This window comes from Carlito syrichta, unplaced genomic scaffold (genome assembly GCF_000164805.1).
Source record: "Carlito syrichta isolate Samal-C Ts95f unplaced genomic scaffold, Tarsius_syrichta-2.0.1 Scaffold303342, whole genome shotgun sequence".
In the NCBI taxonomy this organism is placed as follows: domain Eukaryota; kingdom Metazoa; phylum Chordata; class Mammalia; order Primates; family Tarsiidae; genus Carlito; species Carlito syrichta.
Window position 1 is genome coordinate 157,341 of NW_007247438.1, and position 14,628 is coordinate 171,968.

A 14,628-nucleotide genomic window follows, 5' to 3' on the forward strand; every position below is an offset into this window, starting at 1 on the left:
TGGACGCCGTGGCTGGGACAGGGCCTGCTGGGTAGTCTGAGCGAGGTCGTATCCGCCTAGATTTCCACCCATGTCCCCCCTCTCCTGCCCCCTCACCTTTTCCTGCTCTTTGGGCTGCCATGGGCCGTGCCAGACTCTTGAGTTTGCAGAGCACGCCCCTCCTGCCTTGCGGCTGCTGTCGGTCATACCAGGCTCCGGGCGTCTTCGATTTCCCAAGACCTTTGGGTCTTGACCATGATCCACAAACACGCTCGCCTTGGCGGACATGTCGTGGAGTTTACTCGGAAGATTTATCCACACAGGTGACTGTGTTTCCTAGGGTCTCTTAGCTCCTGAGCATGCTGCTACGCTGGTTTGTAAGTTTCCACGGAGGTGAAACCATCATGGGCATCTCTGGGCACCGTCCGGTAGGTGGGTGCTGTACACCAGCCATGGACATGTCATCCTCTGGAAGGAATCCCAAGGAGGGGCACAGAGAATGGCCGCCACCTCCCTTCCCACCGGCCCCCCTGTCCCACCTGCGCCTGCCTGGCGTTGTCCTGTGGTCCTCGGCCGATGGATCCTCGGCTTCCGCAGGCACAGATAACCATTACATCACAGCCTGCTGCCACACAGTGCAGAGTTTGCAAAAGCAGGTTTACCGTGATGACAGCTGTGTTTTCATAAAAATCCCACAGAAGCGTAACTTATAAATCCACTCTCTCCTATACCCTGAGCCTTCCGCAGCCATGCTTCACATTCACGGGCGGGTGGTGGGCAACCCCCCTGGGTGCCTTGACTGAGCTGCTGGCTTTATGACACTAGGCTACAGTCATGCCCCTAAGGGTCCCAGCCTCTGCCCGGGAGCCCTATGCTGGGGCCTGTGGCAGCAGGGCCTCAACCACGTGGCTGTTCGTGGAAGCTGTGTGTGCTTGCCGAAGCCCAGTCTGTAGCACGGCCAGGCAGCATCCTGACTCCCTTGTTAACTCGTCTGGCCACACTCCCGCAGCCAGCCGGGACCGTGAGGACTGGGGCCCATAGGGGGCGTTGGAGCCGGGGTACCCCGCGTGCCCCGGTCTGCCTCCGCCATGCGTGATGGGGCTGTCACCAGTCTTGCCCGTGTCTCCTCCTCAGCACCCCAGCCTGAGAGCACAGCAGGGCCTGGTGGGTGGGTTCTGTGGTGCCAGCTTGGGGTTGGCCCCACCTTGTCAGCATGGCGATCAGATTCCCCATGCTGGGAGCCGCGTGGTTTCCATGGGCGTGTGAAACTGGTCGAGGGACTCACGTCCCGACACACGGATGTGGGACAGCCTTAGTTCTCGGCAGTGACTCGCAGCCGAGCTTGGAGCATGACCACCTTGAGTCCAGTTCACGCCTCCGTCTGGGTACAGAGCAGGGGCCCAGTAAGCGTGGGGTTGTGTGGAGCTCCTTGGTGACACTGGTGCAGAGGACGGCCATCTGGCGAGCAGAGGGGCCTGGTGGAGGAAGGGCGTGGGGCAGGGTTGGGGACGTGGGCAGCGGGGGGTGGAGATGGCATGGGAGGCATGCCATGGGGACTGCACAGACCACTTGGTGGCCGTGGGCATTCTAAGAGGTAGACAGATGTTGACAGAGGTGTGAGTCGAGCAGAGCTGTGCTGGCAGTGGACGGATCCGTGGTGGAAAGTCCACAGGGGCACGTGGGGAGGGGTGGCCCCGGAGACAATGGCCACGTTGGGAGGACAGCGTGATGGTGGGGAAGGGCAGAGGAGGGGTGGGGACCCCTCAGCCGCCAGGGCAGGTGCAGGGCAGAAGAGAGCTGCAAGACGGACGGCCTCGGTGGCAGCGGTGCTATCAGGGCCGCGTGTGTTGTGGCCAGCGTGATGGGGATGCCATGGCATGTGGTCATGGGGCAGGACAGGCAGGAGGACGGACTGACAGGTCGGGCTGACCAGCTGACCGCAGTGGGAACACACAGGGTCAAAGGACACGTCAGACATGGGCTTCCTCAACTCTGCTCCCTAGAGGCAGTTCACACCCCCTGGGAGCTGAGTCCTCTGTTCCCAGATGAATTTAAGACCCCGTATTCATCTCTGAGATTACAAACAAGGCACCAAGACCCTTTCCAAATCAGATCCGTAGATGTACAGCCTGGGCCCGGTCGTCATCCTCTGTGTCCAGCCTAGCGTCTAACAGGCAAGTCAGACCTCTGTGTGAGGCCTCTGTGTGAGGCCGCTGGGAGTCAGGCTCCCCATGCTTCTCTTCCTCACCACCCCCAGGTGCCTGTGGCCTCTTCAGGGGCCCCGGTGGGAGGCGGATGGAGGACAGGATGGTCTCAGCTGACGTGTGTGTGGGTCTCTCCTGGCTCCTGTGAGGCAGAAGGCGGACCTGCTTTTTCTCATGAGGGTGCTCTCCTGGGTCCTCTGGAGGGTCCCTCCCTCCCTGACTTCTGTGTTTCTCCCTGGTTTCAAGATGTGGGAGAGCCGGGCTCGGTGGCTCAGCCTGCAATCCCGTGCTTTGGGAGGCTGAGGTGAGTGGATTGCCTGAGCCCGCGGGTTCAAGACCCACCTGGGCAACTTGGTGAGACCTCATCTCTACAGTAAATCAAAAATTAGCCAGGCGTGGTAGCGCACAACTGTAATTCCGGCTACTTGGAAGGCTGAGGCAGAAGGATCGCCAGAGCCCAGCAGGTCGAGGCTGCGGTGGCCGGGAGCGGCCACTGCACTCCAGTCTGGGTGACAGATTGAGACTCCAACTCAAAAAAAAAAAAATGTGGGAGAGGGGCATGCCCACTTCCTCTTTCGCTGTCTGCATGTAGGTGGGCACCGAGGGTACTCAGTCCCAGATGCTCGGTGGCATTCAGGTGGAAACACTCTTCCAGTGCCCGAGAGGCTGGAGCTGGCGGTACAGGTGTGGGTGGCTGTGGTACAGGCAGGCTGGCGACGGCCTGAGTGGACAGGGTTGCCGGGGAGATGCCCCACAGGGATGCCGGAACGTGTCGGGCAGAGGAGGGAAGAGCAAGGTTCTGGCACTGGCTCCGGAGAGGGCAGGCTGCAAGCCAACCCCTTGCCAGAACTGGAGCTTAGCATCCGGGGGCTTCTGTTTTCACTGTGTGAGGACCCAGCCCTGTTCAAGTCCAGTTTTGTGCACTGACGTTCATTTTACTCTGAATTTCTCATGCTTTGGAGACCAACTTTGACTCTTTTTTTCTAGTTGTGTATGAACACAGATCAAGATTAGAGAAGTCCTTGCAGAAAGAACGACTCGAGCATAAAAAGGCAAAGGAAGGTGAGTAACGTGGTTCGTGTCCCGTGTTTCTCATGCTCTTCTTTGAAGCATCGTGGACTTGCTTTACCATATATATGTGTGTATTTATATATTCGCTAGCATATTTCTCAAACCGACCCAAAGTGGGCAAGAAAGCGGTGTCAGCAGTGTCACGCACTGTGAGTGATTCCCGCTTGAGAGTGGATTAGCATCTTGCATTCCATGGGAGCCACGAGAGGTAGCTCATACGTGGCTTCCACATGTATTTCAGAAATAGCTAGGAACTTGCACAGGTATGTCACTAACACCTAGAACTTCTGCCCACAGATACCCAGGAAGAAAAAAAGAGGAAGAGCTTGCATTGCCCAGAATGTGACAAGTTGAACACACACACACACACACACACACACACACACACAACCTAATGAATCTGTCCTCTTGCCCGGTATCTTTTAAGTTCTGTGCCTATTATCACGATGAGTTGTTCAGTTTGAAAACCAGCATTTAGTGCAGGTTGTAGGCAGTGCCATTCATGTTTATTAGACTTTGTCTGTGGAACACAGGCTCATGGTTGGAATTTTTTCTGCACTCCAGTATTCACTCGTGCTTTGTGATTAATCTTGATCCTTACATCAGGTGCCTGTCCACTCACCCTCGTGGGGAGGCAAGGGAGGGCAGTGTTGGTTAGGATGTCCTACTCCTGAGTGGAGCCTGTATGAAGCACAGCAGTTGAGTGTCATGGAGATGCTTCTGTAGGGCGTGGGCTGGCCTTGGCTTTTTTTTTTTTTTTTTTAATCAAGATGTCAGGTACAATTCGGGGTTAGGTCTACAAATGTTGGTTTTGCAGGTACCCTTGTGGATGAGGTGTGCCCCTCCCTCCCCTAGCAGTTTCCCTCAACTGCCCATCCCACCCCCTCCTCTGACAGTTTCCCACTACTGTCAAACACTTTCTTACAGTGTTAGGATAAGTGTTCAAGGTCCGCTGAAGAGTGAGAACATATGGTGCTCTGTTCTTTGTTTCTGGGATAGATCACTGAGTAGGATCGAGTGTGAATCCATCCAAGTTGCTGCCTCGGCGTCTAACGCAGTGCTTGTATAGAGCCACCTAGTGGGTAACCACGCTTCCAGAGCCTCAAGGCTGGCCTGGCTGCTTGGCTTCGTGTTCGGGTCCAAGAGGACTTGAGCCTGCCATCTGGTGGGTGGCAGGGCGTCACCCGTGTCTTCGCACTTTTTTTGTGCCGCCCTCTTTGTCTTCTTTGGTTTCAAGGAACGTTCATCCCGGAGGTGCGCAGAGTGTGCTTTTAATTGCGTAGTTTTCACGTGAACTTTGCTGATGTGAGATTTACAGCTTTAAGGTGAAGAAGAGAGGATATGTGTTTCTCCCAATTCTCCCTGCAGCATTGAGAGCCTAAATAAAGTATAAAAATCTCCAGATTGCTTTCAACCTAAAACATTTTTGCAAGTCTGAGTAAACGTGCCCTTTATTCCTTTAGTTGTTTAAAAATTCCACAGTGAAGGATGCTGCACTAATTTTCTCCATTTTGTGTTTTCTAGACTTTCTTGTTTATAAGTTAGAAGCACAAGAAACACTAAATAAAGGAAGGGTAAGTTTTGTTTTTTCTCGATTTGTTTTTATTAAAACTTGAAGCAGAGGGAACGACAGTCGCAAAGTCCTTTGCTCTGTTGGTCACCAGGATTGTAGGACTGAAACATATATGTATCTACCAAAAAATCACAGAAGGCGGCTTTAAAAATCGTTTTTGTAAATCCTGCCTCTTCTTGTCACATTATTGATAATAATGATAAATTGGGAATAGCCTTGAGGCTCAAAAATAAAGATAGTTTATTCATTTACTTATTTGCTTGTGCTCTCTCCTTCCTATAGCATGTAAGATTTATTTTGGTTTGCCTTTCCATGTGTAACATCTAACATAGGACCTGGCCAAGAGTTGGCATCTAAAAACATTTGTGGAATGAATGAATGAATGATATTGGCATTTTGAAATATTTTAAAGTCTGCATTAACTAGAGAAAAGCAAGTCTGTCTTACTCTAAGAAAAATGTGCAAGCATTAGCTGAAAAAAACATTGGCCTTCAAGGTATAAAAGCCGAGATGAGCCATGCCTTGTGAGGGGAGGATGTCTGTAGTGTCCAGTTCCCGCTGGCTTGTGAAAGCCCTCACCACAGCTGTGTGACGCAGTTGTACATTTTATTTGTTTGTTTGTTTTTTAGTCAGAGTCTCACTCTGTCACCCGGGCTGGAGTGCAGTGGCACCCTCATGGCCACTGCAGCCTCAACCTGCTGGGCCCAGGCAATCCCTTTGCATCAGCCTCCCAAGTAGCTGGGACTATAGGCATGTGCCACCACGCCCAGCCAATTTTTGTGATTTATTGTTGAGATGAGGTCCCGTCAAGTTGTCCAGGCTGGTTTCGAACCCCTGGGCTCAGGCCGTTCCTCTTGCCTCCGCTTCCCAAAGTGCTGGGATGACAGGCGTGAGCAACAGTGCCTGACCACTGTTGTCCATTTTATAAATCAGCTTCCCACATCTGCTTGCTTTGTGAAAGCCCTGACTCTAGCTGTGGGCATGCAGTTACACATCCTGTTTGGTTTGGTTTTGTTTTTTTAGAAAGCAGGATTTATTGAGAGGACAGAAAAGCTCCCACAGCGGGAGGTTGCCCCAGTTACAAGTTTTATAATGTAATGTCCATATTGTCCTTATACGTTGAAATTGAGAGGTCGAGTGAGAAAGCAACAGTGCAGTCCACTGTAGAAGTCGTAAAGCTATGGAAGATGCTCATGAGTGTGCCTGTGCTGTGGGCAGGGCCGGCAAGGGCAAGTGCAGGGAAGACGTCCAGGTGTGCCTAGGTGATACCTTGGGCCAGGTGGGATGCTGTTCCGTGGCGCACGTGTGCACCTGGAGTTCGGGCTGAAAGGTCCAGCCCAGACAGGTTCTGGCCCTAAACAGAGTTCAGCCCAGACAGAGTCCATCCCAGACGGAGTCCAGCCCAGAGGGGGCCCGGCCCTAGATGGGGTCTGGCCCTAAATGGAATCCGGCCCAGATGGGGTCCAGCCTTAGACGGTGAGGCCTTGTGTGGGGTTTTTTACCTGCTGCAGTTCAGGGAGGAAAGCGCTCCTGTCGTCCCCGTGAAGCCACACGTGGTGCGTGGGGCCTGTCCACAGGTCCGGCCTCCTCTGCTCACGCGGCACTCCGTGCGGGCACAGCCCTGCGGTCATCCGTCGCAGGACGAGTTCCTCTGAATACCTATGAGAGAGGAACAGACTCACCCCAGGGGCTCTGTCAAGCCGTCTCGCGACTCCATGTCCTGCCTCTTTATGACTAAAATTTAACACTTAGAGGAACGTCGAAACTTCATTTCCGTATTCACGGATAGCCCAGAGGTGGCTTGGGTCAAAGGTGGAATTCATCCGCCTTACGCAAGTGAGAGAAATGAAACTCTGGCGAAGGGCTTTGCGCCGCGTTTAGCGAGAGGGCTGCACCCGTCGTCTTTGTGTTGACTTTCTTTGTTTTCGATTTATAGCAAGATTCCAACAGCAGATACAGTGCCTTGAATGTCCAGCATCAGATGTTGAAAGTGAGTCGTTTAACGTTGTTACCCATAAGAGAAAAGGGCAACTAATGTCTGAGCTGAAGGCCTTTCCGGTAATTCAGGAAAGTTAGCAGAAAGCGGATCCGTCTTGGAGTGTGGAATGCTCGAGTCACATCTGGCCAAAAGTCACGTGTACCTGCACTGCCTGCCCCACCCTTGACACCTGGTTACAAGCAACACATTTCATTCTTACACATTTCCTTACAGATCAGACACTCTGTTATCTTCTTCTCTTTGGCCTTTGGGGTGTGGGGTTTAGCTCCTCGCAGTGGTTCTCCTGGGACATTTTATTTATCTTGCCCAGACTGGAGACTGTGGGACGGTCCCAAGGCTTCCTTCGTGTCGCTGATACTTGGCAAAAGCCCTTCTACATACCACAGAGCACGCTGTCCTCTGAGGTTCCCCTCCCTGGCCCTTGGGGGGAACTCATTGCTGGGTGGGGAAGAGGCACCGCTTCCCCAGGCTCGAGGAAGGCCCCAGGTGGCAAGCCATCCTCTGGACGCACGGCGGGTGTCTCCACCCCAGGCCCGACCTCCCGCTCAGTACTATCATTCCTCCTACGTCTGCAAGACGTGTGCTGCTTTTGGGATGGAAGCCTTTTTGCCGTCAAGGGCGCCATGGTGAAAGAAAGCAGACCACCCTTTTTGAGTACCGTCATAGGGTGTTGGTCAATCTGGGCTGTGGTGACAGCATGGGAGTGTCCTCAGGAGGGGCGTGAACAAGAGCCAGTCCTAAAAACATTGGCGACACCCCCAGAGCGAGTGTCTTTCTCCCTTTTCAAACCGAGTTGCCGGAAAGGCCGAAACGCCACAAAAGAGACTCGAATGTGTTGTGGCCACCCACAGCAGATTGGAAGGGGACAGTCGTCGTGCCAGGGAGGGGCGTGTGTGCCCGCAGCTTGACCTCGCTTCCACGGCCATCTGTGTTCCTGGGAATTTTCCCGAGGGCCTTCAGCTCTGTCTCCCGGGCTAACTTCGCTCCCACTGATGCTGGGGGGAGGAAGCTTGTTTCCGGCTGGGGTCCCACCCGTCCACTCGAAACACGGGGACCAGGTGGGAGCCACACAAGCCAGAGCGATCGAGGAGGGCAAAGCCTGCCTCTCCACTGGCCCTCGCCTCCCTGCGAGCGGAAGGCGGTGCCGCCAGGACACGGAGCCAGGGTGACTCGCCCGTCCCTGTCTTTGCAGAGCCAGCACGAGGAGCTGAAGAAGCAGCACAGCGACTTGGAGGAGGAGCACCGCAGGCAGGGCGAGGACTTCAGCCGCACATTCAGCGACCACAAGCAGAGGTTCCTGCAGCTCCAGCAAGAAAAGGAGCAGGAGCTTTCCAAGCTGAAAGGTACCGGGAGGCCTCCCAGCCGGCTCGCATGTGCAGCCGCACACATGCTCACGCCCGTGGAACGGGGCCCATGTGTTTCCGTGGGGATTCCGTCCTCTGGGGTCTTGACTGGCTGCTCGCTTCTGGGCCACTGTTCTCGAGTGCCCCCTCCGTGGGTTTGTGCAGGGAAGTGGAACAGGACGCTCAGTGTCTCTGGTGGTGGCGCAGCAGGCCCCGGCCCTGTGGGCAGGACAGTTGGCACATCCGGCCCTGCCCGCCCCTGTTTCCCATGCTCCCCAGTTGCTGCTACCATCCAAAACGTGCCACGTGGTTCCAAGCACCCTCAAGGGACGGTGAGACTCGCTGCAGGCACCTGCAGTGGCCGCGGCAGCCCATGCTCTGGAGTCGAAGTGCCCTGGGCTACTTGGCTTCTTTGCTGGTTTTGTGACCACCAGCAAGTCGTGTAGTCATCTGGCTTCAGTGTTCTTGTCCGCAGAGTCGAGACAGTCTCCAAAAGTATCAGCCCCATGGCATCAGTTGGGTAATCTGCGTAAGGTGTCCGGAATAATTGCTTGTACGTCCCCTGCCAACAGCAACCATACACATATGTTTGCTTGTACGTCACCTGCCAACAGCAGCCGTGCACGTTTTCACGGCGATGAGGAACAAAGTGGCCTTCTCTGAGTACTCGTGAGTCCTGGAGAAAGAAACCAGCACCCTCCTGAGCAAAAACTTAGGTGCTGAGTTAGTTTAGTGGGACAGCATGGGTGTTGAGTGGCACGTGGTGCGGCTACAGCTGCAGGGAGATCCTGGTGGGCCTGCTGTCCAGGTCCTCGTCCCGAGTCACAGCCTGGCAGCCATGATGTGCACACAAAAGGTCATCACGGAGGGCTGAGAGGGCTCCTTAGGACCCCTGTGCGCTGACGTCTGGTAGCTTTTCTCTGTAGGTCTTTCCACAAAAACGAGTGATCACAAAGGACACGTAGGAGTCAAGCAGTCCCTGAGGCAACACGACAAGGGGCCAAGGGGCCTAGTAGGGCTGGGCTGGGTGTTCACCAGTGTTGGCCAAGAGAAGGTGACACAAGGGCCCGCAGCCTGTGGTGACGTGACAGGTGGGGCTGGTTGGAGATGGCAGAACAGAAAGGAGGGCTGAATGCCAGAAGTCCTCACAAAGGGGTGTAAGGAAGAGAGCACCACCGGACCTCAGGGCCGTGCATGCCAGTGGAGGGGAAGGCCTGGGTACAGAGAGACACACCCAGCGCTTGCTAAGGGGGTGCAACCCATGGCATGACGCCGGTCCCCAACAGATGCTTGAGGAGTGAGAACCACACGTGCCCGGGCCTGGACTGGGCCTCGCACACTCGGGAACGTCATACAACTGAGTGCCTTTAGTTCTAGCAAGAGCGAGGAGCTCCTTAAAATAACAAACAAACAAGGTCTGTGTGTAGTAAACTCTTAAACCGATTATACAAAGAAGTAGGAGATTCCTCCTGAAGACCGGGAGGACACAGACATGGAGTTCTGAGTCCTGAGTCATTCAGGCCTCATGTCCGGGCTTCCCGGCACCAGGGACGGAAGGGGAGACGCAGGAAGCCGCGGGCTCTGGTGCACAAGCCAGCACTGAGGGGAGAGAGGCGGCATCTCTGGGGCCAGGAGGTTCTCGAGGAGACCCGAGACAACAGTGTGGATGGGCCTTTGACACTTCGCCAGGGATGACTCAAAAATTACCGGAATTTATTCATGGAAAACTGTGTGTTTATTCTGATGATTTAAACTTCAGTCACCTTCGAAGTACTCTCTATTTGATGCACTACATCTGTTGAGATGCTTTTTCCACTGCTCAAAACGGGCTTTGGACTCGTCGGTTTTGAGGCCTTTTAGTGCTTCTGCTGTTTTTTGTTTCATCTCTTGGGCAACATGTTTCCTTTTGAGGACTTTTTTCATCCTGGGAAACAAAGTTGCTCAGGGCGAGATCAGTTAACAGGAAGGGGTGGGGGTCATGCCATTTTTGGCCCAAAACTGCAGAACACTCAGCGCAGTGCGGGCAGGTGTGTGTTGTCATGGTGGAGGAATCAGTCACCTGTTTGCCACACTCGGGGTGTTTCTCCTGCATATCGTGGCACAGCCTTCTCAAAACTTCCAGAAAAAACTGTGGTTGACCGTTTGACCCAAAGGAACAGATTCTAAATATACTACAAGGGGTCTGCCCTCCAAAAGCAAATTCCAGGATTTTTTGGGGTCCTCCCTCGTATCAGCATTTCCATATCAGCACCTTTGTCTGATTTTGATCCTTGGTGAAAGTGTTTTGTGGTCGTCGCAGGCCAGAGGTGGCAGCTGAGGTATGGCATTTATGTGGCCTTTGGTGGCTTACTGTACACCAGGGAGGAGCTTAGCTCCCAGGAGATGCGCTGCCAGCCTGTGAACTCACTCCTCGAGGTCAGTGTCACAATAGCCAACACTTTGCAAGTGTCCACCCCATGCCAGTGGCCAGGGAGGCTCTTCACATGGGCCCACACCTTTCATTCCCCTAACAACCTGGACGGTTACTGGCTGCATTTTCCACCTGGATTCTGACCTCCCATAAACCAAGCCAGTCATAGATGCAGAGCTGTCCAGGGTTGAGGCAGAAACTATGAAGGAGGGAAGGACAGCTGACAACACAGTGCAGACACTTCCCTTCCAGGCTGGGCGTGCCCTGGGAGTTAGGCCGTGCCTGCAGGGCTGGCTGCCATGGGAGGGCGGCTTGTCTCGCACCGTCCAGGATTGCACTTGCAGTCCCAGCAAAATGAGTCAGAGTCCTCCCTTTGTTTCTGGTTGGCTCCAGTTGGACGATTAATTAATCGGACATGGTCACCCTGGCGCCACCCAACCCCACTGAGTGTGGCCATGTGAGAATGGGCTCAGCAATGCCAGGTCTTACTCAACCCAGGTCTTTTATTTTTAAAGGGTGACAGCTCCTCAGGTGCAGAAGACACCATGTTGGCTCCGTGGTGCAGGGGCCAAAGAAATAGGGTGTGGGTTGGACGTGGCCCCACCGCAGTCAGTCAGTGATAGCCAATGCCCAGATGCATGGACTGTAGGGAAGAGGTGCCTGGAGGTGGTGAGAGGGGGGTCTAGACCCCTGGGTGGTGGCTGCTTTGCGAGCTGTCTGGCGGGAGCAGGAGAGTTCAGGGCGTCACTATGGCCACTGCAACCTTGCACCGTGGCTCTGAAGAGAACTGTCCTGCAGCTGCTGGAAGTAGAATGTGGGTCTCCTTCGAAAACTCAGTGGTAGACGAAAGAAAAAGTACTAAGAACTTTTCAGCAGATGAGTGGGCTCTGTCTCTCTCATGTTCTGAGTTGCCTCTGTACTTGCTTTCGGGGACTGTGGAAATTATTCATGCTGTGAGCTATAGGACCTGTCCTTTCTGACACTTTATTCTTATTTATTTTTGTTTTTATTTATTTTTTCTTTTTGAGTTGGAGTCTCATTCAGCTGCCCAGACTGGAGTGCAGTGGCCGCTCCCGGCCACCGCAGCCTCGCCTGTTGGGCTCCAGCGATCCTTCCGCCTCAGCCTCCCGAGTAGCCGGAATTACAGGCACGCGCTACCTCGCCCGGCTGATTTTTTGATTTATTGTAGAGATGAGGTCTCGCTGCCCAGGCGGGTCTCGAACCCGCGGGCTCAGGCAATCCCCTCACCTCAGCCTCCCGAAGACGCGGGATTACAGGCTGAGCCACCGAGCCCGGCTTTTATTTTTATTTTTGAAAACATTTGGCCGAAATCCTAAACCTTCATCTTCAGTGCATGAAAAGCCTCGCCTGTGGAGACCTCACCCCCACCCATGAGCCTGGCCTGTCCTCAGGAATGCTTCCGGTTTAACTCCTGAGCAGTCCACCCCTTAGCTCTCATCTGCAACGGCCCCTTGCTTAACTGCACTTGAGCCACTGAGTGGGCCGTAGCCAGGGGTCCCGCTGAATTCGCGCGCAGCACGATGCCGTGCTGTTTTTGTTGCTTCTGGGCGTGACGCTGTCAGAGTTCAAAACGGATCCTAGAATAGGGGACACGGGGCTTTAGAGGTGAAAACAGTATCGTCTAAATCCTGGAACTGTCAAGGCTTTATGCGTGATGTCTCTTTTTCTAAACAGAAACCGTGTACAATTTGCGAGAAGAGAACAGGCAGCTCCGGAAAGCACACCAGGACATCCACACACAGCTCCAAGATGTCAAGGTAAGACAAGGCCCAGCACCCGCCTCGCGTTTGCCTGCCTGCCTTTGCAGAGTGGCGTGACATCATTCCCTCGCCGCCCTGCCTGGACGACCTGGACTGCCATGTGGGGCTCTGTGTCAGCTCCAGCATGCCGGCGCCCTCACCAAGTCAGCCTGGAAGCTCAAAGAGCGTCTGAAACTCTCGACGTTGTCCCTCGAGCCGAAACTGGTCTTTGTTAGCGTGCCACCCTTGAATGGGGATTTTGTTCCCACGGGGTTGTGAATCACGACAGGTTTGTTCCTTGGGCTTTGATTTCACGGCAGGCGGCTGTGGTATGTGGGTAGCGCGTTTTGGGTTCTGGAATCCCACATGAGACTTCTCTCTCCAGCGATTTCCAGACGTGGCAGACACACACACATGCACGTAGCCTCTGGGTGGCCGTCCCACGGCGGCCAGAGGACATGTCGTGGGGTGTCAGAGCTCAATGCATCCACTTTTCTTTGTGTAGCAGCAGCATAAGAGTTTACTCTCCGAGCACGAGCAGCTTGTAGTGACCCTGGACGACCACAAGAGGGCGCTGGCTGCCGCACAGGTTAGAAGGGCCGCCGCCTCTGCGGGATCTGCCCGGCCTGCCTCTGTGCATGCAGCTCTTCACCAGCCGGCCTGCAGCCAGCGCCTCGGGACACAGCTGTCCCCTCCCGAGGACCGTGCATGCTTTCACAGCGCCATCAAGACCGTTTTCCCCGCCCCCTGGACCACGCCTTGCGCGGGTCGTCCGGGGCCTGCGGCCGGCGCTCCCTCCTTCACCGGTGCCCCTGAGCAGTCGTCTAATTTCCTTTAACTTGCGTGTGCCGTCTCGCACACGGTCTTTGCGACTCTGATCTGTGCTGACTCTTGGCATAGGGTCTGTGGGATTTTAGGGCAGCAGCTCCCGAAGTTCGTTCTTGTCGGGCTTTCCTTCTCGGCCTCCCTTGCTCTCAGCATTCCTTCCGGGACCAGGCTTAGGGGTGTTGGTCAAATCACAGAAAAAGCAGCAGCGTTGACAGAGAGGCAGAAACGGGAGTCGTAGCTCCGTCGGTTCGAAGCCTAGGGCTGCCCCGGCACCAGGCAGGCCCTCTGCATGCCAGGACTCAGTGAACCCGGCACAGGCACGGTGTCGGAGGGCCATGACCGCGACGCCACCTGGCGTGGGGACGGCTGTCCGGGAGAGGCAGAGCTCTGGAGACGGATGGCCGAGGTTCTGTTTCCTTCTTGTTGGACGAGTCAGGAGAAGGGAGGCGAGGGGCGCCAAGGCTCTGTGCTCACCGGGAGACCCTGCATCACCTTCTGTCTTTATAAAGCTGTCAAAAGGCATGACATGGGGGGCCCTGACCCCTCTTGGAAGCTGCAGCAGCCGTGTTTGTGAGGCTCCCTTTCAAGTGAGCCGTGGGCGGGGTGTCTCCTCCTAAGCTGGAGCTGGGCGTTCATTTTTTTCGAAAGCAGGATTTATTGAGAGGCCAGAAAAGCAGGAGGGGACCCGGAGGGGTTGTCCCTGTGTGTTAGTCTTTTATGTGTGTATACGCTCAATTGACGGTAGAGGAGATTATTCCATTCCAAGTCCTCTTCATAAATTTTTTTGCCATTATTTTACATGAGGCTCTTCTTCATACTGTAATATGTGACCACCTGACTCGAATACTCTGTGCACTGCTAGGGCCATAAATATTAAATTAAGCAACACTTTGAAAGTCCACGGAAACATAAGTACCATCGTCCATTTGAGTACCAAAACCAAATTTTGTGGTAAGTTCGCCGGCAGTATTGCTGACAGGATTTTGCAAGAGAAAAAAGGTTATTTAATTTTTGTGTTGTTTTCTGTTTCTTTAAATATTTTTGAGAGGGTGAGCCAAGCTGGCCCTACTTTTTTAATGCCGTAACTAGGTGCCGTCCTTAGAGCCCCGTGTCTTAGTCAGTTTGGGCTACTATAACAAAATACCGTATACCAGGTGGCTTATATACAATGGAAATGCACTCCTCACAGTTCGGGAGACTGGACGTCTTAGAAGAGGGTGCAGCCCCCTCCGTGCTGTCTGCCGCTGACTCACCCCTATACCCTCACTGGCCGAGAGACAGAGCTCCCTGGGGTCCCTTTGCAAAGGTGCAGATCCCATTCATGAGGCTCCAGCCTCATGGCCTGATCCCTCCCAAAGGCCTAGCCTCTTGACACTGTCACTTTGGGGGGTGGGATTTCTCTTTTGTTGTTGTTGTTGTTGTTGTTTTTTGAGTTGGAGTCTCACTCCGTCGCCCAGACTG

The 14,628-nt window shown here is 54.3% G+C and overlaps 1 protein-coding gene across 1 annotated transcript in view; it reads left to right on the plus strand.

The window, feature by feature from the left end:
- Window positions 1-338: 338 nt before the first annotated feature.
- Window positions 339-14,628, plus strand: part of GOLIM4 (golgi integral membrane protein 4) — a 44,332-nt gene continuing 30,042 nt past the window's right edge. The window contains exons 1-10 of the mRNA XM_021712545.1: window positions 339-407; window positions 805-1,000; window positions 2,237-2,307; window positions 2,776-3,069; window positions 3,146-3,245; window positions 4,779-4,828; window positions 6,764-6,817; window positions 8,019-8,169; window positions 12,275-12,357; window positions 12,845-12,928. Of these exons, the coding sequence (XP_021568220.1) occupies window positions 339-407; window positions 805-1,000; window positions 2,237-2,307; window positions 2,776-3,069; window positions 3,146-3,245; window positions 4,779-4,828; window positions 6,764-6,817; window positions 8,019-8,169; window positions 12,275-12,357; window positions 12,845-12,928 (1,152 nt within the window). The remainder of the gene's footprint in view (window positions 408-804; window positions 1,001-2,236; window positions 2,308-2,775; window positions 3,070-3,145; window positions 3,246-4,778; window positions 4,829-6,763; window positions 6,818-8,018; window positions 8,170-12,274; window positions 12,358-12,844; window positions 12,929-14,628) is intronic.